The sequence below is a fragment of the Rhizophagus irregularis genome, chromosome 17 (assembly GCF_026210795.1).
Source record: "Rhizophagus irregularis chromosome 17, complete sequence".
NCBI lineage: Eukaryota > Fungi > Glomeromycota > Glomeromycetes > Glomerales > Glomeraceae > Rhizophagus > Rhizophagus irregularis.
Window position 1 is genome coordinate 1074294 of NC_089445.1, and position 27305 is coordinate 1101598.

A 27305-nucleotide genomic window follows, 5' to 3' on the forward strand; every position below is an offset into this window, starting at 1 on the left:
TTTTTTATTAGTTATCGCAGTTTTAGTATTTGTGAATTTATTGCCAACTATGCAATTTTCGTTAAATTTCGCCCTGAACATATAATGCTAAAAAAGTAAAAATTGTGCCAATCTTAAACGAATTGACAATTAAATAATTAATAAATATTTTTTTTTAGTAATTTGGCGTTAGTTGAGCCATTTGTTGATATTTAAATATAATAATACAATAAAAAGTTATCAAAATTCGTATGTAAAAGTGGAATCTGACGCGCGTGAAATGTAAAGTTTAATATAGGTATAATTATTTTAGCATATTATTTTTCCTTGGGTTTTTTTACCTATATCATATGATTTTTATTATATATAACGAGTTGTTCCCATATCTAGTATTATGTAGTTTTCTGACAATTGTGCGATTTTTGCTTAAATTTCCCCGAAAAAAGTGCCGATTTTAGAAGGATTGGCAATTAACGTATCACAAATGTAATTATCTTCGCATACAAGTATGTAATAATTCTTTATTGAAATAAAATCTATTTTGTCTCATTTTTTTTCTCATATTGCTTATTCACTCTTTTTTGTCGTTATTTATTTGAATCTCATTAAAAATGTCATACAGTAAATGCAACTGTCATGACTACAAATCCACAAACCATGAATGCGATTGGAGTATTATTGGCATAAATTTTAAATACACCAATAAATATTAATCCACCGATATTTCCACCGGCGCCGACTAATCCTGATATTGCACCAACAATTTCCGGAAACAATACTAAAAACTGAACCGCAGCAAGCTAAAATCCATGAAAATTTAATAATTAGATTAAAATTTGAATCATCGAAAAAAAAAATCTTTTTATCGAATTTTAATTTACCTGAGTGAAATAAATGAAGATTGTTAAAATAATAATGCCATCTTTTAAATTAGTTAAGGAAAATCGGAAAGCAACCAAAAATACTCCATTTAAGAAGATTAATATAAAATGAACGGCCTCTAATACCACGTTTTTGGTAAGCGTAATCTGACAAGAAACCGCGAGAAGATATTCATTAAACCAAATAAAGCTCCTATCATACCAGCTTTCGTTTGCGAAAGTGAAAAGTCATGAAAGAAATATCCAATAACATTATCTACAGCAAGTTCAATTCCAAAAGAACAATTGAAGCGTACATAAACATTAAAATTATAACCGACATTCGGATTTTTAAGTGCTTTGAAAAACATTCCAATGGTTGGTCTTGATGGATTACTATGAACCTTTGGACTCTTTCGGAAATTATGCTATTATGATCATCATCTTTAATGGTTTTGTTAGCTTTGTTTGCATCATGTACTTCATTATCTGTACCATGTATTTCTTCAATTTGTTGATTACGTTTAGACCAATCTCCTTGAGGACAATCATCGGAAAATAATAAACATGTCAATTCCATAACGAAACAAATTCCTGCTGCTGAACAACCATAGCAACCCTCCAAGATGCATGGCCACTTAGTCCAAAACTTCGAATTGCATTAAATAATAAAGGCATTAAAACATAAGTTACTCCTGCTCCCATATTTTCCTATCCTCCTACTAAAGCGTTAGCACAGAACCGCTAAACATTTGTGTGGTCCAAAATTGATATCGTACAAAATTGGCTCTAATAATTTTCGGGCGACAGGATTGATGGTCTTACAAATAATTTAACCATTATGATACGTTATCTTTTAAAGTTTTTAAGATTCCAGTTTACATGCATTTTAGTTTAGTCCTTTCAGTTGTACAATAATAATAATAATAATAATTTAATTGCCGATTTCGTCTAGGAATAAATTTCTACCCATTTCACAAAAAGAAGTACCACAAACAAGCAAATATGACTGGTCATAATTATATTTCTGTTACTGGTTTTCTTCAACTTTCACCCAGTTTTAATAATAAATAATATTTCAAAAAGTCTTTAAAAACAACTTTGAAAGCTAAAAATTGTATGGTTTTAATATAAATAATAATATAGCAAAGTAAAATTTTGAAATTTCCTATATTTTAGGGTGTAAATCTGACGTAAACTCTTTATTTTTATAATTTGCAAATCAGTATATCATGTGACTTTTATTTATGTCGTCTATGAAATATCCTTTTTTGAAGTTAGTGGCACAAAATCGGCAAATTTAACCCCGAATTTTATTAGTAATGCAGTGCCGATTTTAGACGGATCGACGATTAATCAATTAAATTCCTAAATTAATTCGCGCAATTAATTATCTAGATCCTCTCTTATCTTATCTTAATCTGTTTTGATGCAATTTTTTGAGTAAAAGTTTAAAAAAACACCCCATATAAAAAATTTTTTTTTATACATAATTCCTATCTAAAATTTTAGATATGATTCTCGAAAAAAAAAAACATCTATATAAAAATAAAAAAAAGTAGTGTTTATTGTTGTGTATTGTGTGTAATATAAGTACAGATGGTGGTCTAATGATCTGGCCAAGTTTCAATGCAAAAAATTTACATATATATTATATATTAAAGATAAAAATTTAAGCTAAATATAATCTCTATTTGCAATAATGGCTGCATCAATTCTGAGATATGCTAGTAATTGATTTTTTATAATATCCTAGAAAAATATTTTTCCATATGATTTCAATGTTCTTCCCAAGTACTCTTATCATAAAATTTAATGTTATAGTAGGTATAATATTGCATAAGTTTTTATAGAATAATATTTTTTATAATTATAGGTTCTATGCAAATGTAATTATTATGCAATCTTTGAAGCTTTGTAAGTTCATATAATTTAAATTTAAAAATCATCCAGTGATTGGATTTTCATGATTTTAGATTTATTCATTAAGAGGATTAGAATGATAATAATTTGCATTTGTAGGATTCAATCTTTGGTATGTAATTACACTTTAAAAGTCTAAACATTAAATTTAAACATCGTGTGGCAAATTACTATTCTTTTATCTGAAGGGATGGTTTAATTTTTTTTTAATACCAATTAGAAAAAAAATTCCGTGGTTTTAGGTTCTTATTAACCAATAATAGGGGTAAATTTATATCCAGCCCCCCATGTGTGATGCTTTAGATCTCGCTTTTATTCCAAAAAAGGCAATTTTTTATGCCGATCAGTTAATTCTGGCTAGACTTAAATACATCACGTGATTTAACGAAAAATCGAAAAAAAAAGTTGTCAAATAAATAAACAACAATGACATAACGATCTTTGATGCTTTAAGTAAGCTTGCAGAGCAGGCAAAAATACACATACTGTATATCTTTTGAAAAAGTTTGTATATTAAGAATTTCTTTTTTACAAATTTTTGTTGGATTTAACCATCATACGGGCAAGATACACATTTATCAATAAAGGAACCTATCGATTTTTTTTTTCAATGAACCCAATATTTTCCGACGGAATTTTCAGTTACAATTTTTCTAAAAAAAAAATATTTGATTGGGATTGGTTAATTTAAATAACGCTTACGAAGATAATCGGATTAGATAAGAATGTCAAATTTCGTAAGCATCAAAATATTTACGGTTTCCTTTCTTTCAACTCTTCTATCTTGTTGCCTTTTTTAGTAATGCATTTTTATCATTGAAAATTTTGAAAGATAAGCCCCGTATCGGAGGTGATGGTTTCCGATTAAGGATAATGTGGTAGCATGTTGCACAAATTCTTTCATATCTTAGAACCAGAAAAAACATGAAAAAAAATGAAAAAAAAATGAAAAAAAAGAAACATGATATTATATGATATTAAGAATGAAAGATTAGCAAAAAATTACTTTACTTTGAATACAGTTTTTTTAAAAAAAAAAATAGATAAAAGGAAACGTGCTGCTGTAAAAATTTTTAATTCTCTCTCTTGTAAAATTTTTATATCCATTTTTTTTTTTGAATTTTTATATATATATATAGTGTATATACACACATATACGTATTAGTATATATACACATATATATATGTATAGAAATAATTTCTTTACTTTCTAGAACGTAGAACGCATCCATTTGTACGTTTAAAATTTGTATTGTTTAATTTGTATTGTTTGTTTAATAATTAAATAAAATATGTGAGATATCTTAAATCTTTCTGATTTTGAATTACGATAAAATGATTACTCTTATTACGATAATCTTATTATTTGATGTAAAAAAAATCAACTTTGTGGAAAATATCGCATGATTCCGACAATTTATTATATTTAAACTAATACTTCGGAAAGAAGTCAATGTGCCATAGTAAGTAAATGTTACCTTAGCCCATGTGATATATGTGATGATTTGATTTGATTTGTCTAACTAATTAAAGAATCTTGTGCGCATATTTTTTTCAACTAGATCGGTAAAATTTTTTTCAAATCACACCCAAATTTAGACATACGCCACAACAAATATGCAAATTTTTTTTTTCAAAACAAATATGCAATAAATAAGTACTACGCATAAAAAACCATACCAAACATTCTTAATAATTTCAGTTATCCTGTCAGATAACTATATAAAGACTCATCTTTTGTTTTTCTCAAAAATTCAAATTTGAAATAATTCTTATCTTTTAAATAAAAATGGATTTCACTACTCATAAAACATTTGAATTTTATTTGTCTTATAATACGCGTATATACCGCGTTACAAATACCGCATTGAATAAATTTGAAATCGCTCAACTCTTGAATAATGGCATTAATTTATCTCATATCCCTGGTCATCATTTTCCACATCATTATTATATACAATTTTTAATTCGACAATTCGTTGAATCTCAAATTTATCAACCAAATGTCCAACAACAATCTTTCGGGTTTCAACCTAACTCTCAAGTATATTCATCAGATAGTACTAACCCTTTAAACAACAATAATAATGAACCCAACATTTTAATTAACGATGGTACGCACATCAATATTGCGTCTCCTGCACCTCAAAATACGTTTGAATTTTATTTGCCTTCGCCATATGATATGTTTATCTATCATGTCACGTACACAGAATTACATTCATTTGAAATCGCGCAACTCTTAAATAATAACTGTATTATTCAGTTTTTAAATCATTATAATACATTAATCCAACAACAACTTCAGCAACAAGTTCAGTTATCTGTTGAGAATTACAACAATAACATTCAACAACCAACTTTCGACACTGTGAGTATTCAAGTATACTCAGATAATGAAAATATGAGCGCCGAAAATATGCAAGATGGAGCCCAGACTCAAAATGATTATTAATAATTTAAATTCATCAATTAAGATTTTAAGTGAGAATTAATTAAGATAAACTATATCTTGAATCTTTATTTTATTTATTCTATCGTTCTAAAGATACAGTACTAACTATTTAAGTTTTAATATATTTATGATATAAAATTAATTTATGCAACATACTTTATCAAAGACACTTTTTTCTAAAAAAAAAAAATATTTAAATGAAATAAGAATTTTAAGCTGTATGTCCTAGTATCTCAATCAATAAAGATTATATACTATGTACTATGATATAATAACTGAAATTACTTATAATTTACGAATGTAATCAAATTTTATGTTTTAAATAAATTATATAGAAGTATTTGAGTTTAATTTTTGATAACTTTTTTTTTACATCAAATATTTACATAATTTTTTTTTTGTATTAGCAAAGGGCCTTAACGATTTGTTTATATAATACTACATTTTATTGAAAATTTATGATAAAAGTCTCATAAAAAATTTTTTTATTTTAGCTAGGCGCTGATGACAGTTCTTGAATCCGAGTTGAATTTTTGTAAATTCAAAAAAGGTTTGACAACCTGTTTATGCATAGCTCGGGTTCCATAAAAACTATCATATTTTGCTGTTATTAACCCCTTGTCCGCATTATGTATGGCGATTCTGACCAGAATTATGAGGACTTTGACCGGCATAAGTGCAAAAAAAATATAGTAACGTACTATGTAACTGTTGATCTCACAATTAATATAGTCGGGTTCGGCGTCGAAAGTGGTAGTTTATGTCTATAGCATCAGATGTTGGCGTAATACGTTTTAAAACTTATTTAACATCTTGGAATAATAAGACAGTTTGGCAGGTTTATGTACGTGATTATTGAAATTCAAGAAAAGCATTAACTCACTTAATCTCGCGCAATAAAATAATTTATTTGGTAAAAAGAATAAAATGATGATCACAGTATAAAACGAAAAAAAAATCATGCAGAAAATAATAACAATGCAGTTAGAAAAATCAAATATATGATAAGTTATGCAGTTGAAATTTTTAATTAGAAATTATAAATAATCAAATTAATCACTTTTTTTAATAATTCAGGAAAATACAAAAGTCTGCTTGTATAATATACTTCTGGATGTATTCCTGGATGAATATAATTTTTAGATAATTGAGGAATCATTTTATATCCTTTTTTATCTGCAATAGAAATGTCATTCGAAATTTCTGAAGGATTTGGATCATCCCATCCAATTTTCGTAATAGGTCTATTCTCTATCTGGTCTAAAATTTTGGTATACCATCTGGGATTTCAAGTCTTTTACCATTACCAATGTCTTTGCTAAACTAATATCATGAGTTCAAATCTTTTTCCAGTTGTAAATATATAATAATACTAAATGAATATATGCCAGAAGCAGTCTATAATTTTCGCCATGTAAACCTTCCGGTGCAACGTATGATAATACTCCATATCTGACCTGATTTCTTATTTTCATGATGATAATAACATACTAGAAATTTTCTTATCCTCAATAAGTAAATTTCCTCCATGAAGATTTTTATGTACTTTTCCTTCAGAGTGGATTCTTTCGAGACTTCCAGCAATGCCCCATAACATATCAATCATATCTCTCCAAAAAAGAATCCCACTAGGCATTGGTATAAATTGCCGTTTTCATAATATTTCATAACGATCATATAATTAGACTCGTGATCCCAAATATTTCAGCTAATGAAGCTGATTGTAAACATTTGTGGTATGCTTTAATATATTAAAAAAAATTATATATGAAACTTCAAACCAAATTGTGAGCAATTTATAACCATAATTAGCACAAACCTGGTCAATGTAAGAACTTGAAATGTTTTGTGAATTATCAAGAAGTTTCAAAGCAACGTTCATTGGACCAGCTTCATTCTTGAGCACCATCATCTGACTACTCCAGTGATCCAAATGACTCAAATGACTAGATGACTAGTCATTTAAAATTATCTTGTTTCGAGGATAAAATTATATCACGTGATAATATAAATTTGTAATTCTGGCCGGCATCATAAATTTGGCCTGAATTAATTCTAAATTGCTCAAATTACAAATGACCAGTCATTCGGGGGTCATTTCAAAATGGCCAAATGACCTGGCCATTTGCCAGCCGGGGCATCATCCCAAATTCATTGAGGTACTAAGAGCTGAATACCATTGCCAATATATTTTACCATTTCAAATTTATCGAATGGAATCCATTCCAAGTAATCACAAGTTTGGGAGGCATTTAATTGAGTATATTGGATCAATTCATCAATCTCTTTATTTTATGACTAATAAGGAAAATTTTCTTTCATAAAATTAGTTTCGCAATCCTTACACCGCCCAAAAGAGATCCTAGGTTTACCACATTTCAGCAATCTTTTAATTCTTTCGGGACAAACTTATTATTGTTAGTGAGTACAAGATTCAGGGCATTACGGTAGTTTGGACGTTTTTCAGGGCCGAAATTACGATAATGTCAGTAAGTTTATAACAGCTGGAATTATCTAGATCTACACATTTCAAAAAATTTGCCCAATTATTTTTTTTTAAAGATGAACCATTATATCCATTTGTAAATTATTTGCGATAAAAAAGAGAGAAGAGGAAAAAAATTGAATATTTATAGTCTTCAAATTCATTTAATTGATTATTGAAAGTTAGATAAGTTAAATGGATGTATGAATAGATGACCGAAACTAAAAATTTATATGTAAAAAGAACAATAATCATTTAGCATGCCTTACTACGATAATACGAGGATTATACAGTATAATGAGTATATGGATCTAATCATTAGTATTTTGATTCATTTTCTTGAACTTTTAAACTCTTCCAAAAGAATTTAGTAGTATTGTATACTATAAATGTATCAGGATAAATTTTTTCACTTAAAATCCACATATCGAATATTGTGGAAATATGTGAAAATCTGAATATTTCTAATATTTTCCAAATACCCTGTGACAAAACACGAAAATTCGATGTGAATCCGCGTAGGATATATGAGAATGTATGGAAATCCACATATTTCTGAACTAATTCATGTGAAATTACATGGACCGAAGTACCTAAAAATTTCATGATGTGGACAAAATCATTGATCTGGATTTGTAAAATGAAAGAAAATAAAAGCTCTTATTTGAGCTAATTTGTATGCAACTTTGAAGTTAACAAAGTCGACCATTTAGTTACGAAATAAATTTGGTAACACCATTGCGCTTTTAATTTTTCGAAATAGGTGAGATTAAATGTATAATGGAGCGTGAATGGATGATATTATGCGGATCATTAAAAAAAAAAGTTAATTAATGACCAGAACTATATAAGAATAAGCTAGAGAAAATTGTTATGCTGTTTTTGATTATACGTATCTGCTAATTAAGATTTTTCTTGGCAAAACGATCACGTGATCTATAATGTTCCATTACTCATTTACTCCTTAAAATAAACAAACTCCGATAATTAATTTTGGTTAATCAACATGAAAATCCCTTTCAAAAAAGTATAAAAAGGAAATTGTGTTTTTTTTTGTTATTCTTTAAAAACAAGTAATATTAAAATTAGTGTTTGTAGCCTAATCGTTGATATACATGAATCAAAAAAAAAGCATGTCATTGTTAATTTTTTTTTTAATACTAGCAGAAATGATCAACCATTCCTCATTAATCATTATAATATCGGGTGATTTACATAATATACAACTTTGAACCTGATACTCTTATACTCACCCATCACTTTTCAACTGAAACTCCCTTTATTCCATTTTTAACAGGTGTCGAGCCAAATTAAGGAGTTCAAAAAAAAAAAACTAAAAATAATTAATTATTTTTGGAACTTATTTACTTATTACACTTTTTACCGTTAAATGAATAAATGAATGAATTTTGGCTTGAGATTAAGGAGCTTAATCATGATTTAGTCATTTTATTTGGCTCTCTAATTTACATGTGATAATAACTTTCTAAAAACATGAATAAAGTCTTTTTTAGAAACTACGTTATTGTTTAACACATACATCACAATGAGTCATTTGACATGCTGATCCGTATTTACACTTTCAAAAACATTTCAAATTAGATTATCATTTTGAACTTTAATTTTGTCTTTTTGAGGCTATTAATAATAAAAGATAGCCACTATAACATTTAATTAAAATATTTACGGTTAGTATTTGGAAATACAAACCGACCTCATTGTTATCTCATGATGTATATGGCATTTGTTATCACACGAGAGCACTTTTTCCTATTTAGGCGGCACGTTATGTTTGTATCAGATAGTAACTGAAAATCAAGTTAACTGTATTTCAATTTTGGCAATTTTGATGCTCTTTTACATTCTATAAATAATTTTGCACGCAATATAGCATTTTCTTAATTTCATGCATATATCAGTTAAACTTTCATATTACGTCCATTAAGAGATATATTTCTTATAGACCTTCCAATAATTATGAGACTTGTTATTGTCGGAACTGGTAATAAAATTGTGTTGTGTCAGAAACTCCGTCGGAGTCTTTTGATCAAAGCACATGATCCAGATAAAAATATATTATTTAAATAAAAATGCTGAACAGTCCATATATGATATTTTTGACAACGCTATAACGCTTTGTATTTTCGTAAATTCAATTTGAATCCGCTTTGTTCCTTTTTTTTTGAATCCGAATTTATACCGAATCGAACACTCGTTCGCGTTTTTTTTTATTTCATTTTTGATTTCGAATAACTTAATTATTTGTACTGTATAAGAAATTGTTTCTTCGGTCGATGCCCAAAACTAAGCAAAAAAACGGATGACACTCAACTTGAAAATTCTTTTCTTAGAATGTCAATATAACATAATGAATTAAAAAATTATTTATGAAAATAGTAAATAATTTTTTTTGCAGCTTTTTCTAAATATTTGGAAAAAAAAAAATATTACATTCTTACCATTTTTTTCAAAGGATGTTAAAATATGATAAATTAAGATTACGAAACCGGATTTATGATTCACCGATAATTATTTTTTTTTTAATCGACGAGCCGAATTTTTTTTCTCGGGATTAATTTTTTTTTTTGGGAGGCGTAAATGCTGTCAAAAATGAAAGAATTAATAATAATTATTACTTATTCCTGATGAATTAGTAATTTTTTGAAAGTAACTATCCAGCCAATATCAAATTAACCTAAAATGGTTACATTTGGCTTAGGATCGAGATTACGGCCGATCGACTATGTTTATTTCGGTTCAAATTTCGGGATGCATACAAGGATCACTATAAAAGTTTGAGTTACAAATATAATTAAAAAATTCATTATGTTCATTGACAATGAATGATTTTGTGCTTTGCTTTGTATTATAAATTGATAGGATATTTTCGTATAAATATGTAATTAATCGGAATTTAAAGTCCACTACTCCGATCTGCATAAAAAAGATTATTATTATATCATACTGATTATTATTATACAAAATTTAAGGAAATGCAAATAATAAAGATAATAAAGAGATAAGATATCTTTGTTACAAGATACCTTTGTAAACTTAATTAATTTATACTAATTCGTACATCAATAGGATATTTTGAATAATATTAATAAATTTTTAAATAATCTCTATTTTTAGTGTTTCAATATAATAAAACTTACCTAAATAAATAATATGGGAGTTTGCTTATATTAACTAAAAAAGACAGTTCGACAAAGAAAGAAACTTCTCTGTTTAACATTTTTGTATACAATTACTATAATAATAGATATACAATTTTATGGGGTAATTTTTTAATTGTTTTACAATTTGAAGGGGTTTTAAGGGGGGTTTTATTTTTCGGACCATCGATTTTCCGATTAACTTTTGTACATTTTCCTTAATTTTGGCCAAACTTAAAATGCAGCCAGAATCAAGGTTTTATAAAAAAAAAAGAGGTCCGGAAAATGTTGGACACATTCAGAAAAAATGTCCGTTCCAACTTTTTGACACCTTTGGAATTTCCGAACTGCTTCTGATACATCAAAGCTATAATACAGTAAATTACAGTATATAGTAATTAACATCAACTATTTTTTTTTTAAAAAAAAAATAAATAAAAAATACAGACAAAATTAGTAAGTTAAACTTAATAAAAATCAAAAGTATCATAATTTTAAATAATAATAATAATAATATATCTGATATCTAATCACATATCACATAAACAATTTGTAAAAACTATAATTTGATAACTAATGTCATAATCATCAAAATAAGATAAAATAAAAATAATCAATTGAATAAGATAATCATATAATTGTAATTTGGTACATAATAAAATTAGCATAATTTTATAAACTTAGTTAAAGTGCTTAAAATATTCATAAATTTCTATCCGATTTTTTCGGTATAAATTCCGAGTTTTAGCTTTGATAGTGATATACGGTCGAAAGATGGGGAAAAAAAAAATAGCGCAACTTACACAGTCTAATGTACTGTATAGCCAAAGCAACGTAATTAACTTCTGATCATGCGAAACTTGTCAAAAAGAGAAACCTTACCACTGTAATTGGAATGGCATCTCGTCATATTACTTGACAATCCATGAAACCACAGAGGCCTACTTGTATAGTATGCATCGGGATGCTTCTCTGGATGACTATATTTTTTAGACAATTGTGAAATCATCTTCCACCTTTTCTCTTCAGCAACAGAACTTTCATCTGAAATTTGAGAAGGACTCGGATCGTCGCAAATTAAAGTAATCCATTCGCCTAATTTTTCATTTAAATATGATGCTGTCGGACGGTTTTCTGGTTCATCATCCCAACATTGTTCCATTAAATCTGCATAAAATTTTGGTGTATCATCTGGGATTGCAGGTCTTAAACCGGTACATATATCATTTGCCAAATTATAGTCGTGTGCTCTATTATACCAAGGTCTTTGCCCAGTTGCAAGAGTATTCATGATAATACCAAATGAAAATATGTCGGAAGCTGTACTGTAATTCTTACCACGTAAAACTTCCGGTGCAACGTATGGCAAAACCCCATAAATTTGATTGGGATTTTCATTTTTAATATTTTCAATATTATAGCTTGGTCCATAAAGGCCCACATCTCCAATACGTGCGTCAGTTGAAATTTTTTCGTCCTCAATAAGTAAATTTCCTCCGTGAAGATTCTTATGAACTTTACCTTCAGCATGGATTCTTTCAAGACCTCCAGCTATTCCCCACAACATATCAATCATATCTCTCCAGGAAAGAATTCCATTAGAACGGTCTAGATATTGATATAAGTTACCATTTTCGTAATACTTCATAACTATCATATAATTAGATGTTGGATCCTTTGTAATTCCAAATGTCTCAGCCAACGATGCCGATTGCAAGCATTTGTGATACGTTTTAATCTATAAATAAATGATTATCATCATTATGAAAAAATTATTAGTACAACTAGTACAACTTTAAATCTTCATAGATGTAATAGATGGATATACAACGTTACTAAAGATCGGAAAATAATTTTACCGAAACAGTGCTTAATAATATTATTATTATCATTACCTGATTGATGAAAGAGCTCGAAATTTTCTGTGAATTATCAAGACGTTTCAAAGCAACAGTCATAGGGCCAGCTCGAGCCCACTCTTGCGCACCATCATCCCAATTCCATCTTGGTCCTTCCATCCAAAGTGCTGAATAGACACTACCAAATCCACCACTACCAATGTATTTTACCATTTCAAATTTCTCGAACGGGATCCACTCCAAATAATCGCAAGTTTGAGAGGCATTAAGTTGAGTATGGCGAATTAATTCATCAATCTCTTTATTCTCAGATGTCCAATAAAGAAAATTTTCCTTCATGGAATTAGTTTCACAATACTTGCACCATCCGAAAGAGATTCTAGGCTTTCCGCATTCGGGACAGTCCTTTAACTCTTTTGGAATAAACTTATGTCCTTGGTAACTGTCCTCTTCCATCTTGAGATATGACCCTGCATTATTAAATATGACCTGCATTATAAAAATATGGTTCGAATTATTTCTAACCATGAATTCATGGTTCTGTATATTACAAACTAATACCGCTGAAAATAAAGACCTTCACAAACCGTAGTATTTATTTTCTTCTTAAAATTTTTTATTAATTGGATCGTCACTTATTTGACTTTAAAAAAAAAAAAAAAAAAAAAAAAAAAATTATTAAAGAAATCTACTTTTTATAAATTAATCAAATTAGCAATAATTTTTAAACCTTAACTTACAAATAAATATTTTCTTTAACCCGAAAAAGGAATTATAACTTATTTGTAATTTTAAGAATATTCCTTAAAAAATTTATCAAGGAAATTTTAAGACTTTTTATACTTTAAACTGAAAGAAAGATCTTATAAATGGAAGCTTTCAAAAGGGGCATTATTTATACATATTATAAAGTACTAACCAGAAATGGCTATTTTTAAGGAGTCGGACAATCTCCCGGTAATATTAAAATAGATGATCAGGTGGATAAATAATCATTGTTTTATCACTTTGCAGAATGATTTTCGTATATATTTATTTATATAATATATTTCATTCATTTTTTCATTTTTTTTTTAAAAAAAATAAATAAATAAATAAAATTCTTTTTGATAATATTGATAATGGATAAGGTTTATCAAGGAGAACTGAAAAGTTTCAACTTGAATAATAGCCCGTGCAACAAATCCCTCTCCACATTCTATAATTCCTTGATTTGGGATTGGTTTTTACACATGATTGCCATATTAGGAAAATTATTGAATGGTAATATGGTTAATTTGAATCAGTTTTTATTGTTTTTTTTTTGATTTTCGTTTTTCATTCAAAGATGAATGATATATGGAAATTCAGATATTTTTAGAATTTTTAGTAGTAAGATTTATGGTAGTAAAATTTCTTTATGTTCGTTCATGATAAAATAAAAGAACAGTAGAATATTCAATTAATAGAAGGCGCTGAAATATATTAGGAAGATTGTACAGTAACTTGACTTCCAGTTATTCTTCCATTCTCAATTCCAACTTCTTTATGAATCTTCTTATTTCCAAATTTAGAACTGATCATCTCGAATCAGTCGAATGTATGTTAGATTTGAACTTGGAAGTTTGGAAATAAGAAAAAAAAAAAATTACAAATAAATTATGATTATTTATATTTTATATTTTACAAAAGAAATTTTTATTTTCGAAATAATATTAGCTAAGCTAATATCTAAATTTAGTCCAAAAATTCTTGTTATATAAATTTGGCCAATTCTTCATTTATGTGCTGTACGACCTATACGAATATACCAAGATTTCTTGGGATGACGTAACTTTTTTAAACCGACCAAAAATTTGATTCAAAAAACTGATTTATATTTAATAAGCAAACATCTTTAAAGCAAACAGTTACTTATGAGATTTATAAATAAAAATCACATTCTATTTGTTGATGTCATACACAATTTTTTTTTTTTTTCATTTTCAAAATGCTCCTCTATAAAATGTTTACCATTTATAAGCCAAAAAACGAATGAATAACTCCACGTAATAAATTCTGTAATTATTAACTATTTTAGAGCAACAGTTGATTCGGTTTTCGCCGTTACTTTCGGTACTCCGGTAATTACCGAATTTTTCTTATCAAAGTGGAGAATTTTTACCGATACATACAAAAACAACAAAATTTTGTCATTGCAAAGAATGAAAGAGAAAATGAGCAAATCCATCATCAAAATTTCGTATATAGAAAGAAAGATTATATCCATCTTTTTGAATTATTTCTAGATATGAAAACTTTCATGCATCCATATTATCATTTGGAATTGCTATTTGAAGACCGATCCAATTAAAAATTAAGTAGTAATTCAATTCTTCAGACTTTAAATGAAGCAAAATCAAATAAATAATTATACGTAAATAAGTAAATAAAATAATAATCAAATAAATACTTCAATTAATTGATAAATGACAACTTACAATAAATCTTTTTTTATCTGCATATATACGTAACAATAGATCAATGGGATATCTTCAGGAGTACATTTGATATTAATCCATCTTTTATAGATCGAAGAATTATACCGAAAAAAAATCCGTAAATAGATTTTTTTAAAAAAAAAATAAATTTATTTTAGAAATAATTCAATGTAAATGAACATTTTTTTTTTAAAAAAAAAATCACAAAATCACAATAAAAGCCAGTTACCTTAAAAATGCGAACAAGAAATAGACGTGACGACAGTTCTAATCATTGAATTTCTTCTTTTTGGTGATTCATTCATAAAAATACAAAATATTCTTATTTAAAAGATTTCTTATATACCTTAGAATTATTATCGTCATTATAATTTTTCCTTAAAGAACACGAAAAAATATCCTTTGTCGGAAGAAGGAAACGATGCTGGAAATGACGAGGTAAAACTTTTTGTTAAAAATTTGTGATCGGCGGTACAATCTCATATGACTCACAAACTTCATATCGAATTCTAAAAATAGCCTAACAATAACATATTCAAATCGATAAATCGATAGAGATTTTTATTTTCTAAATGAAAAAACGAAGGCCAATGAAAAAACGAAGTTCAATGAAAGATATAAAAATTTTGCAGTTATTTTAAATGATAGTTTCGCCCTTGTACAGCAAATTACTAGTGTTACTAATATGGAAATTTCTGAATAATAAGACTAATTAATTAGTCTATAATCGGCAAAAAAATAAAGGAATTCATTTTCTAAGCGATAGCATTCTCTCATACAACCCATTGTATAAGGCTTTCAAAATAAATGATTCAGATTTGTGAGATAAGGGAGTGTAGTAACTGTAGTATGTATCATTACGGTCAATAAATTATTACCTTAAAAAGGTTGGAGAATGAAGTACTATGTCGGGAAACAAGCATTGACCCTATTTTTATTGGCGATAAGAATGAGAATTATTAATTAACTTTGAAATTTTAATGAAAACCAAATCTCATTGCGACAAATGTTATTTATTAGGAGATAAATCCCATGAAACTATTCTTTCCAATAATTTTTTATATACCTTGATTAATTTCGTTACGAAAAATTTTCTAGGTGACAATTTTATTATTTTTTATAAAAAAAAAGTATTGATTATTTGAATCTTAAAAGAAAAGGAAATTCGTTAATAATATTGATCTCTTTTTATACCTACAGTTAGACCTCGATATACCAATATTCGATATACCGATACACAATTCACCTTCACTATAGTGAATCCCATGGGCTGGAGATTAAAATTCATTATAGTAAGAAATTCGCTATACTGAGGTTCATTTTATTATACATAATAAATCTGTGCCTGAACTTTACTTCTTTACTTCATTATAGCAAGTTATTCACTATATAAAAATTCGGTGAACCGTACGTTAAAACTCGATATAACGAAAATTTTACTTTCTTACTACTACATATATACGAGAGAACATAATAAATATCGGTATAATTCTGATATAATATTATTTTTCAAAGATTTTCATATGGATCCCAACATATCGTTATATTGAAGTTTGACTTTTATTAAAACCTGAAAAATCTGATCGAGTTGAGGAACCTAAAGAATAACTTTTAATTTTATTTTTTCAACTCAATTTAGAATTACAAATACAGATATGAAAAAAATTGATTTTTTTTTAGATACAACTAAATTTATTAATTCAAGAACAATCTATTATACGTCAATTTAAAAAATATAACATACGTGGGAAAAAAACTAACAATATGATAGTACAAGCATCAGTACTAAATTAGTAAGTTTCATTGTATAATTGTATACCGCAGATCACCTAATTTTTTATTTCAATTAGCAAATCTGGGTAACAAGGCAAAATATCTTTTATTTAAATTAAGAAAGAAATTCTTACTTTTATATAAAACAAATATTGTTCAAACAATAATATGACTACTTTACATTGTAAGTATGTACTAAAACTAAGAGGAGCCTCGTAAACACAAATTGGAGTTTAAAATCTTTGAAAATTATGAAGTTAAATTACCCATAACAAAATCCGATGTCTGAAAGTTTTGACAGAACAATGCCAATTTTTTATCTGATTATTTAGATAACCTTATTATTTAATGGAAAACTTTACAAAGCCATTAGTTTGTCACATGCAAAAAATCAAAAATGTCAAAGTGATTGCATATCAAATATGTTACATTGTTACATCTTTCAAAGACGTTACACTGCATACAGTATGAACTGTGAGTCATATTAAAAAGATTTTAATTCGATATAGATCAAAAAGAAAGTACTTATTTGAAACGAATCTTTAATTCGGGTTTAACTTTTGCATTTATAATTTCCTTAATCCAGTAATGGCAAAATGACTAAATGAAAATGGGAAAATTATCAATTACCCATAGTAGGCTGATATTTTAAATGGCAAATGAATATATTTATTAGTTTAGTTTGTGTTAGATGAAATTATTTGATTTGCTATACAATATAACATGTATATTGATCTTAATCTTTTAACGATGGAATGGCGTAAAAGAACGGAAAAAATTATTCCGTATAGTACAATAACATAATAGTTAATGGTTCTGGCAGCTAATCCGTTCATCATTTATCATTCATAAAATTTGTAGCAGAGTAAATAAATAATTGAATAAATTGAGAATTTTGCACAGATAGCAAGATATTCTTTATTGGAAAAAAAACTAGAAATTCTATCTAATATATATATATATTTTTTTTATAAATGAGTTAAAAATACATAAATTTTTAGGAATTTACTACAATTACACTGTGGCATCCTTCTGATTCATACATATATATATATATATGTTCAATTTATATAAATTTGTTTTCATAAAGGGCACAACGCGACAAAAAGTATGAGAAAGTAGAAGAGTTTCGAAGGCTGGCTCCTAGGGATAGGTTATGTTTCAATTCTTGTATCAAATCCATAACCTTCTACTTCTAAAGTACCACTCAACTAGTATACTTTTAGATTCATAATTTTCCTTTCGAAGATAACATCCAAGTGCATTAATCTCAACATCAGCTATTCTGTCTGCTTTTCCATTGATTCGAATTTTTGCTATAAAATACCGTCTATGATATTAACTTTTAGGGTACACGCCGTGATGTCTCGTGAGTCATACGAAATTCCAAAAAGGAAATTTTGATTATAAACGGTTTTCAAAAGAATTTTTTTGCCGATCAATATCGATGTAGTCGGTGGATTCAAAGGATTTGGGGGATTTGGGACGGGATGGAAGGGGAGAACTATGAGTAGTAGTGGGGTAAATAGAGCACCTGCTATTCCCATCCCATTTATTTGAACGGCAAGTATAGGTGGTATAGGTGGCACGGTAATTTTTTGACTAACATGATATGAAACCGTATCTGATACGGATTTCTGTATACTTTTTCATAATTTGAATTAAATATACTTTTAATCCCACCAACAAATATCCCCATTTTCCAATAATTCGAGAATAGGCATACCAAAGATGAAATCCTATACCAACTGATTTGTAAATTCTGATTTCTTATTTCCAAGGTATAAATGTTTGATTTTGTTTCAATTCTAACGATAGTTTGTTGCATTTGCATAATATTCAAAAGCAAAATCCCTACTTAAAAGGTTAACGCGAGTCCTATATTTGGAGTATTACTATTGCGCTTATATTATAATTTCTAGGTTCAAATAACCAATAATTGATAAGAGTACTGATACTGGAATCTAAACTTACGATATTATCGATATTATTATAATTATTACCATCATCGATCACATGCGGATCGGCAATTAAAGGTTAACGACCCACAGTTAATAAAATAATTGGTTAATTAATAATTATACATAATCATAAGCATCATTAGCTTTTATGTTTCACCAAATTTGTGAGAAATGCTTGTATTCCCTTTTTTTAAATAAAGTTATCAAAAAAGTAAACACAACATAAATATTCAGATGGATCATCAAATATTCTCTTTCAAAAATTTCTAAATTTGTTTGTCAACGAAAAATACCTCGATTTGAAGGCGCTTATTTTCGTCATACATTACCATTGTGAATCTTCGAACTTTATAACCTTCAAAAGAAACTTTAAAATCATATAAATCATATATGCATATAATAAAGAACTTTCTTATAAGACTTAATATATTCAAAGGTCATAATTACTAAAATAGTTTTGCAAGAATGAAACATAGAAATGCAAACATTACAATGTGTTAGATAGTGAAATCTTTAAAACACTTTATTTTTTATTATATTCGTATTGCAATTATTTTTATCAAAGAAACATTCAAGTATTTCCAAAAAAGAGATTGTTCATTCATTCACTTTTCCTTAAAATACTTTTATTTTTTTTTCGTTAACGTATATTTTCTAATTGTCGATTCCTGATAATGTAAGTTCAATGAAATCGATAAAAATAAATGTTTAAAATTAAATTTATTGGTCCATAATTAGTTTTTATTTTATTTATATTTTTATTTTTATTTTTATTTTTATTTTTATTTTTGATTGTTGAAAATCGGCAAAATATCCTACGAAATTATCAATCAAACAGATCTTGGAAAGTCATTTTCTTTGGATAAATTGGAAAGGGAGTTAAAAAAATATATGAGATTTACTAGGATTTAAACCAAGTTTATGATCGGTAAAAAAAAAGTTCGATTTTATAATAATTTTTATTTTATTTATTTTTTTTTTTCAAAAATTATATACATATAAAATAATTTTCTAACCATAAATTCTAGTTTGATTAAACGTAAACGATCTGAAAGTGAAAGAAAAAATGGAGCGCTAGGTCCTATTGTTTCTTTTAAGGAGAATCTTGATTAATAAGGAATAATAACAGAAATTCGTCGATTTTAAATAACAACGATAATGAAACAGGATCACAAAGAGCTCGAGCGACTATCACCGCAAATGTTACCACCACTACCACTGCTACTGCTACTACAACTAATATTGCCACCATTACTGCAACTACTGCAACTACTACTGCAACTGCTACTATAGCTGCAACTGCTATTGCTACAATCATTACAACTGCACCTGCAACAACTGCACTTACTACCGCACATACCGCACCTTTTGATCCACTTGATAATTCTATGTATCAGAATAATAACCTATCAGAAGAAATATCAAAATTATTTTCACCTCTCAAGACAATGAAGCGTGAGCAAAAGGAGTATTAAATAAATCTTCTAATAATTGCGTTATTGAAATAACAAATGATCATTAATAAGTAAATGAAAATATATCTTTATGTATCTTCTTTTTTAATAAAAAATCAACTACCTTTTTTACGTAAATTACATAACGTTTCCATATATTTTTGCATATAATAGACCTCTACTTCCAATCGTAATATAAGTTTGCATGTTTCTCGTGAATATACTGTATAATAAACTAGATTGTATTCTCATGATCATTCTCGTTTCGGGAGTATATTTGAGATTCCTACTTCCTCCAGTCTTCCTCCAGCGTAATCTTCAGAAAATAATATGTATCATCTGATAATAGCTTGTTTTCATTTAAATATACGCGAGGTGATCGATTATATGTCAAAAAAAAATTGAATAGAGAACCATATACATTATTTTCTTGAATTATTATCTGGAAAACCACCTTTTCATAAAATAAAACATGATATTATCTTAATTGTTAGAAATATATAATGGATTCAGAAAGGAACTCCTGAAATTTATAAGAAATGTTAATGGTTCTATAAAATGATTATGTTACTTTTTGATTTCATTTTTCCTCTCATTTTCGTATTCTTTTCGTTTCTTCTTTAACACAATCTTCTCTAATAAATCTTCTCTTCCGATTTCCAACAAATTTTCGACATTACTCTCTTTCCCAGAACAATATCTATAAAATGTAATCCTTCTTAATTTAAATATACTAAGTTAAAAAAAAATTTTTTTTTTTTTTATGCGACTTTGCCTCTTGCTAACTGCAATATATGTTAAATCTTATTTGTTTGATGAATGTGAGTTGCGTTCCCAAGTTTCATTGATAGTTTTTATTCACTACTGGTAACAATATATAACAATATTAGTCGAATAATTATCAAAAAAAAGATTATTTTCTTTAATTTGTTATCTCACTCACTATCCCAACGGCATTTTTTGTTGATTGTCCTTTTCCTAATGGCGCGTAAAAAAATAAAAATTAAAATTAAAAATTTTTCTCTAATGTATAAAAATAATTCAGCACGACGACCAATTACTCAACCTTGGTTGAAAAAAATTTTTTCTTTGAATTTGTCAACTACGAAACCTCATTATTGCTAAGCGTTATTAATATCTCTACTATAAATTCTAATAATTAACCTAAGACCTAAATGATAAGTAAATGCAAGTATTTGTAAATAATCAAACTAAAAAAGAAGAATAATAATAATAAAATATTCTTACCATAAACTTAATATTCTGTTACAACGAACTAAATTTTTTTATAAATTTCTTTTTTTTTTTAAAGAGTTATATAATATTCATCCCTTTTAAATTATCAAAAATTATATCTTAATACTTGTATCGTTCAGAGGTTCAGGTGTGAGATTCATTTTTTTTTTTCGATTGTGATGCCGAATCATGCAGTTTATACTGTATGTGCCGAAAAAAGTAATCAGTGATTCAGCCGACTCACATGACAGATTTACAATTAAATAGCTAAATGTTTGCCGAATTAACAGATGACCTTGAAAGCAAATTTAATTGGAATTAATGATAATTTATTAGTGGATAAATACAATGATGAGCTAGGAAATTTCATTATTTGAAGTGTTCATTGAAAATATATTTTTTTGAGGTTGTAATGCTTATGGTAATGATCATAAATAGTTTAATGATAATATGGACTTGATTTACTTGATTTTACGAATAGTAGAAAATTAAATTTATGCTATTTCATCTCAAAATGCAAGAGATTTATGATCAATTGAATGTTTTAGAATCCATTCATATTCTTTAAATTGAGATCTTTGTTTATGAATGAAATATTATATATTGAATCATAGGAGACGAACATAATGAACAAAAATGACAATTAAAACGACAATTATTTAAATTTATTATGAAATATCGTTAAAAAGATTAGATATTTTGATTCGGGTATACATGATGATAATATTTATTTATTCATTGGAAATAATCTGTAACAAATTACATAATATTTATAAATAATCATTTACAGTATTAATAAATATACACTGGGATAAGATAATGAATGTATTTATGTATTAAATTACGGTTCTCGATTCATGTATAGGAAAAATTTATAGACTTCCAACACTTTCCAAGCAAAAACACTCGTACAAAGCGCAAACAGAAAGCTAGGTTTCAGCGTCATTGTGCACGAATCTTCAAACTAGGAAAAAAGATGCCATCACATCTTTGAAGATAGATTAATAGCTGCAAAACGATCTCGTTTCTTATTCTTAGAATCACAGTATATTGACAAACCTATCCAGCACCTGAAATATTCCACATGGACTCAACTTCCTGACGCGCAAGATTATCCTTTTTTAGCCCCTCTCTTTTCATTCTTACATAAGACGCAAACATACACAAACACCTTCGATGGCTCCTCATGATGAACACTCGCCAGCGTCAGAAATGACACCTACAAACATAGAAATCGACAGGGCCATTGATACTGTTGCCTTATCGGCAACAGTTCCTATGAACACTGTTCAATTTTTCTTTCAATTCCGCTGAGTCGCCAATTTTACCGTTATATCATACGGTTGAAAATTTTAATCCCAGAACCTTCCAGTGTACATGTTCCTACTGAATTAATACCTTTTATTCCTAAAAGACCTATTATTCAAATTCAGGCCACACATATTACCCTCCAGGTTCGCCTCAATGGTTCTCTCATTTAAAGAAACAGCATTCAAATCATATCAAATCTGAAAAAGGACAAAGTGCGGGCAATTGACAACAGGAATCAACAATTGAAAAATGAACAATACTCAAAGAAAGAGCCTCATTTCACGGTACGAGTGTTAAAAACTCAAACGCCGGAGCCTCTTTACAGATGATCTCAGTCTATATCAAACACGTTACCATGATTGAATGAAAACCTTTGAAACTAGACGTAAAAAATTTCGAAACAAGGTTCCAAGACTTGAACAATTAGAAAAAGAAATTGCTACATTTAAATTAGATTATTTTGACGTAGCACCTTAGACGGCATGGATTTATTATAAGGATCGTTCCGATACGTCTGATGACACGAATCAAGACCCAACAAACGGATTTCCGATGCTAACACTAACCTTACTCCCTTCCACATCACGAATACTACCAAGAAGACGCGTCCGTCACCAGGTTCCCACATGACTCACCTGCCGGACCGTCGAAACCGTATTAGAATTAGTTCTTCTTTTTTTTATCACTTTTAATGAGTCATTTATAACATATTTGTAGTCTTCTTTACTACCACATTGACATTCAAACAATTTAGAATAGTGTAAATCACTCCGTCTCTAATAGTATTGACAGGTGGTAACTTTCGAGATGAAAGCAAAATACAGGTATTTTATAGATTGCGTTTTATTTTTATTCCCTAGCCTTTTTTTCTCGTGTGTTATGGGCGGGGGCGCTCCTAGGAGGGTGGCGCTGTCTTATGACGGTTTAGCTCAATTTTATATAAAAAAACGCCGAAACGTTTTTTTTGTACCTGATTGGTGACCGATTGGTGACTGATTGCACGTAGTTGCATTTGGCTTACGTGTAGTTCTTCCTTGTAATCTCGATCGTGGCTTTGTTCACGTGGAATTTAAAAATAAAAATAAAAAAATTATTTTATCATTATCATTGCATCAGGTTCGAAATATAAACAGTTACCGATAAAAAGAATACTATAATAGTTAAAGGATGGGTCTATTGATACGTGAAGAAAACTGCAATTACAGGACTAATCGAATAGGTGGACATATATATCATGGACAATGGGATATTTTGCGTACACGGCAACTAATCCAGTAACACTTTTTCATCTAGTGACTTGATATTTCTGGCTCATTTAATTTCATTATATATTTTACAGCCAAAAGACACGATCGGTAAAAGGTAATTTATTGGTTTTTACAAATTAATTTTATCCCGGCAAGCTTTTTTATTAAAATGCTTTACCAAAATGTAGTGGATCAGTAGTGTTTGCTAATACTAGTGGCGACTTTGAAATGATAATTTTTTTTTTTTAATTAAGTATGATACTACAATATTACTTAAATTTACATATTTTAAACACACAAATTAGTTTTTACATCGGTCAAAACTTATTTATTATTGCAAAGTACTTGTTACAATGTTACAATTGTTACATCATGGGTAAGTCCCACCATTGTGCGTCCGCATCACGTTTATAATTTAATGCTTCTGCGTCTGCATCACGTTTATAATTACCAGGTGCTGCATCTATGTCAGTAACGAATCAAATTATAAATTATTATTAAAAATTCATTAGTTAATAATTAATATTAATATAAAGAGAAAATTTTTTTTAAATATGTGATTATTTACTCGCTAAAGCAATAGTAAAGGCGAAAATCAACAGTAAATGTGATAATTGCATGATTTATTAGTGTGTTATTTATAATTTTTAATTTCTCAGTTGTTTGTTAATTATTTGGAAGAAATTTAAGAAATTTTTTCTTCTCTTTCTCAGTGGTTATATAAGAAAATTTTTCTATAATAGTACGTATTTCAAAGTACTTTAAAATTATATTTTTAATATTATTATAAATGATGAGGTGTACAAGAGTATTTTTGCCACGTTTTTCTGTATTGCGCCATGTTAAAATTTAGTGTTGAAGAGCAAAGCCAATTTAATAAGTGAAAATGGGGCGAACCGGTGAAGTAAAGGATATGTATAAAAGTATTTTTGCCACGTTTTCTGTATTGCGCCACGTTAAATTTAGTGTTGAAAAGCAAAGCGAATTATGTGCGTGTATAGAAGAATTTTTGTCACGTTTTTCAGTATTTCGAAATGATGTTAAAATGAAAATTTTTGCCACGTTTTTCTGACGGGCAATATATATTACGTAATGGCGCCTGTAATTATCCAAAAAAGGAAGGACCTGCTCGTTACTTTTTGGTATTGATCAAAAGTTTTAATTCGTGATCCGTGAGTCAAGTCAGTCAACTGCAAAAAAATTCATATATGATTTTGGCACAAATTTGTGTCGATCATTAGTAATTTTTTTCTGATACCCGATTTTCATTTCTTAATTAATGCTCTTTACGTAAACCCATTCAACACCAACATATTTCAAGAATTCATGTTTAAAGGGGAGTTAGGACTATAAAATGTAAAATATATGAAATATAATTTATTTTGAACTTGTTTATGATAAAACATAATGTAAAATTTATGAAAGGAAATTTGATTCTTTCCTTTTTATATAATTGTTTTTTTTTTAGTTTATAATTATTATTAGTTTATAATTATAATAAATGAAATCGTGTCATAACTATATACACTGTGTAAATCGCTTACGAAGACAGCATAACGCTGGCCATGTTCGTGCATAACTCTGCATACCTCTGGCCAAACTTTTGTAAGCCACTAAGTGTCTTGTTGAGAAATCATCTGTTGGGATCGCTAGTTTTTAAAAAAGACGAAATTTTTTTTATAATGATATGAATATAAAAGTGAATTTGATTTCTTATTATTTAATTTGAAATATTTTTTTCTTCTCAAAGGTGACAACAATGAGTGTTTTTTTTTGTTTAGTAGAAAGCAAATTTTGTGATAAAAAATCTGGTACAGAATATGGAGATGTAGTTTTAGAATGGGATTACAAAATTATGAAAGATTGAAATGAAAGGTTTTTTTTTAGAACACATGTAAAGGAATAAATGCAAAACAATTTAGTGAAAATGGATAAAATGGATATTATGTTTGGGAGATTTACATCATCATATATAGTACGATCATTCTGACGTCTCAGTCGTCTCACGTTGACAAATTTTTTTTATTTTAAATAAATGTATCATCTTACTTAAATAAATTTAATTATTGATAAATTATCCGATTATTTATAAGAAATTTAACTATTATACAAAATTTGTATCAAAGTGAATAATTAACAATAAATAGTTCAAAAGAATCTGAAAAATATATTGTAATAAATATGTGAAATCCGTGTAGTTGCTACAGATTTGCAACTACTTCTCACTGTAATGGAAGCATTATTTAATTATTTATTTCTAAACACTGATAGTTTAATTCCAATTCCCATTTATAATAATGATAATGGACTTCTCAGGGAATTTCTCAGTGATAAGAAAGATGCTAAAAATACTAGCGATATGATACTTTGGAGAGTTAATGTCAAGAAAAAAGATATAAAAAGTGGTTCTACCGAATAATGCTGTACATTGTACAAAAACTTCATAGAGAAGAAATAAACAGTTTAAAAGGCTATTTTAAAGATGAATTAGATACTAAAAATTTTGTAGTATCTAACATCCACATTAGACACCGTTTCAAACCAATAGATGCTCGAAGTTATTTAACTACAGATACCTTGTGGAACGCCTTACTGGGAGGACCTGCTTTAACGCGAAAAAAAAGAAATCAGACTAAATTCGATGCAAATATCTAGTTCGAGAGGTAAAACATTGGAAGACACTTACCAGTGGCGGGATTATGGTGAAAAAAACTCTAACAAGTCTCTTACTTATTATTGGTTCTAGTAGGTCCTAACTGAAACGATGTTACTTCTATCTACGAGTGGATACAACAATTCAGGACGTGGTAAAAACTGAGTATGTCTTTTAGCTTTGTTATCTTTTCAATTATTAGTTCCTCTGGCTAAAATTGAATTGACCTTTCAGCTCGTTAAAACCTTTGGTAAAGACTTTGAACTTCATCAACGAGAAGACACCATCGATACCCTCTGGAATGGTAGCACAACGATATTTGGGATTAAGAGGCGATTTGAACATCGCAATGTGGATGACAAATACTTTCATTCAATCCCCGTCTTAGCCGGTGGACCTGAATTTCTTGATGAAATCGAAAGATCGCTCAGGCATTGTATTAATGAATCTGATAAGAAAATTTACCGCAGCGGCCTCATTTCAAACCCATAA

The 27305-nt window shown here is 28.1% G+C and overlaps 8 protein-coding genes across 8 annotated transcripts; 2 read left to right on the forward strand and 6 right to left on the reverse strand.

Moving 5' to 3' along the window:
- Positions 1-593: 593 nt before the first annotated feature.
- Positions 594-1419, reverse strand: OCT59_008963 (uncharacterized protein; the record flags this gene model as incomplete). The annotated part of the gene is made up of 4 exons (XM_066133224.1): positions 594-779; positions 861-979; positions 1063-1252; positions 1321-1419. 4 exons carry the CDS (start codon positions 1417-1419, stop codon positions 594-596), a joined length of 594 nt encoding a protein of 197 aa, XP_065999686.1.
- Positions 1420-4551: 3132 nt separating this feature from the next.
- On the forward strand, positions 4552-5217 carry OCT59_008964 (uncharacterized protein; the record flags this gene model as incomplete). The annotated part of the gene is made up of 1 exon (XM_025329827.2): positions 4552-5217. The coding sequence occupies one exon, from the start codon at positions 4552-4554 to the stop codon at positions 5215-5217; it is 666 nt and encodes a 221-aa protein (XP_025179362.1).
- Positions 5218-6247: 1030 nt separating this feature from the next.
- Positions 6248-6853, reverse strand: OCT59_008965 (uncharacterized protein; the record flags this gene model as incomplete). The annotated part of the gene is made up of 2 exons (XM_025325829.1): positions 6248-6477; positions 6709-6853. 2 exons carry the CDS (start codon positions 6851-6853, stop codon positions 6248-6250), a joined length of 375 nt encoding a protein of 124 aa, XP_025179361.1.
- A 4815-nt stretch (positions 6854-11668) lies between these two features.
- On the reverse strand, positions 11669-13214 carry OCT59_008966 (uncharacterized protein; the record flags this gene model as incomplete). The annotated part of the gene is made up of 3 exons (XM_066133225.1): positions 11669-11676; positions 11743-12598; positions 12756-13214. 3 exons carry the CDS (start codon positions 13212-13214, stop codon positions 11669-11671), a joined length of 1323 nt encoding a protein of 440 aa, XP_065999687.1.
- A 1852-nt stretch (positions 13215-15066) lies between these two features.
- OCT59_008967 (uncharacterized protein) lies at positions 15067-16650 on the reverse strand (the record flags this gene model as incomplete). The annotated part of the gene is made up of 9 exons (XM_066133226.1): positions 15067-15079; positions 15179-15259; positions 15408-15445; positions 15525-15602; positions 16057-16106; positions 16245-16272; positions 16425-16448; positions 16535-16541; positions 16619-16650. 9 exons carry the CDS (start codon positions 16648-16650, stop codon positions 15067-15069), a joined length of 351 nt encoding a protein of 116 aa, XP_065999688.1.
- Positions 16651-18124: 1474 nt separating this feature from the next.
- On the reverse strand, positions 18125-18779 carry OCT59_008968 (uncharacterized protein; the record flags this gene model as incomplete). The annotated part of the gene is made up of 3 exons (XM_066133227.1): positions 18125-18267; positions 18486-18588; positions 18678-18779. 3 exons carry the CDS (start codon positions 18777-18779, stop codon positions 18125-18127), a joined length of 348 nt encoding a protein of 115 aa, XP_065999689.1.
- Positions 18780-20005: 1226 nt separating this feature from the next.
- Positions 20006-20521, reverse strand: OCT59_008969 (uncharacterized protein; the record flags this gene model as incomplete). The annotated part of the gene is made up of 3 exons (XM_066133228.1): positions 20006-20288; positions 20360-20396; positions 20491-20521. 3 exons carry the CDS (start codon positions 20519-20521, stop codon positions 20006-20008), a joined length of 351 nt encoding a protein of 116 aa, XP_065999690.1.
- Positions 20522-26801: 6280 nt separating this feature from the next.
- On the forward strand, positions 26802-27305 carry OCT59_008970 (uncharacterized protein; the record flags this gene model as incomplete). Its single annotated transcript, XM_066133229.1, has 2 exons — positions 26802-26823; positions 27016-27305. 2 exons carry the CDS (start codon positions 26802-26804, stop codon positions 27303-27305), a joined length of 312 nt encoding a protein of 103 aa, XP_065999691.1.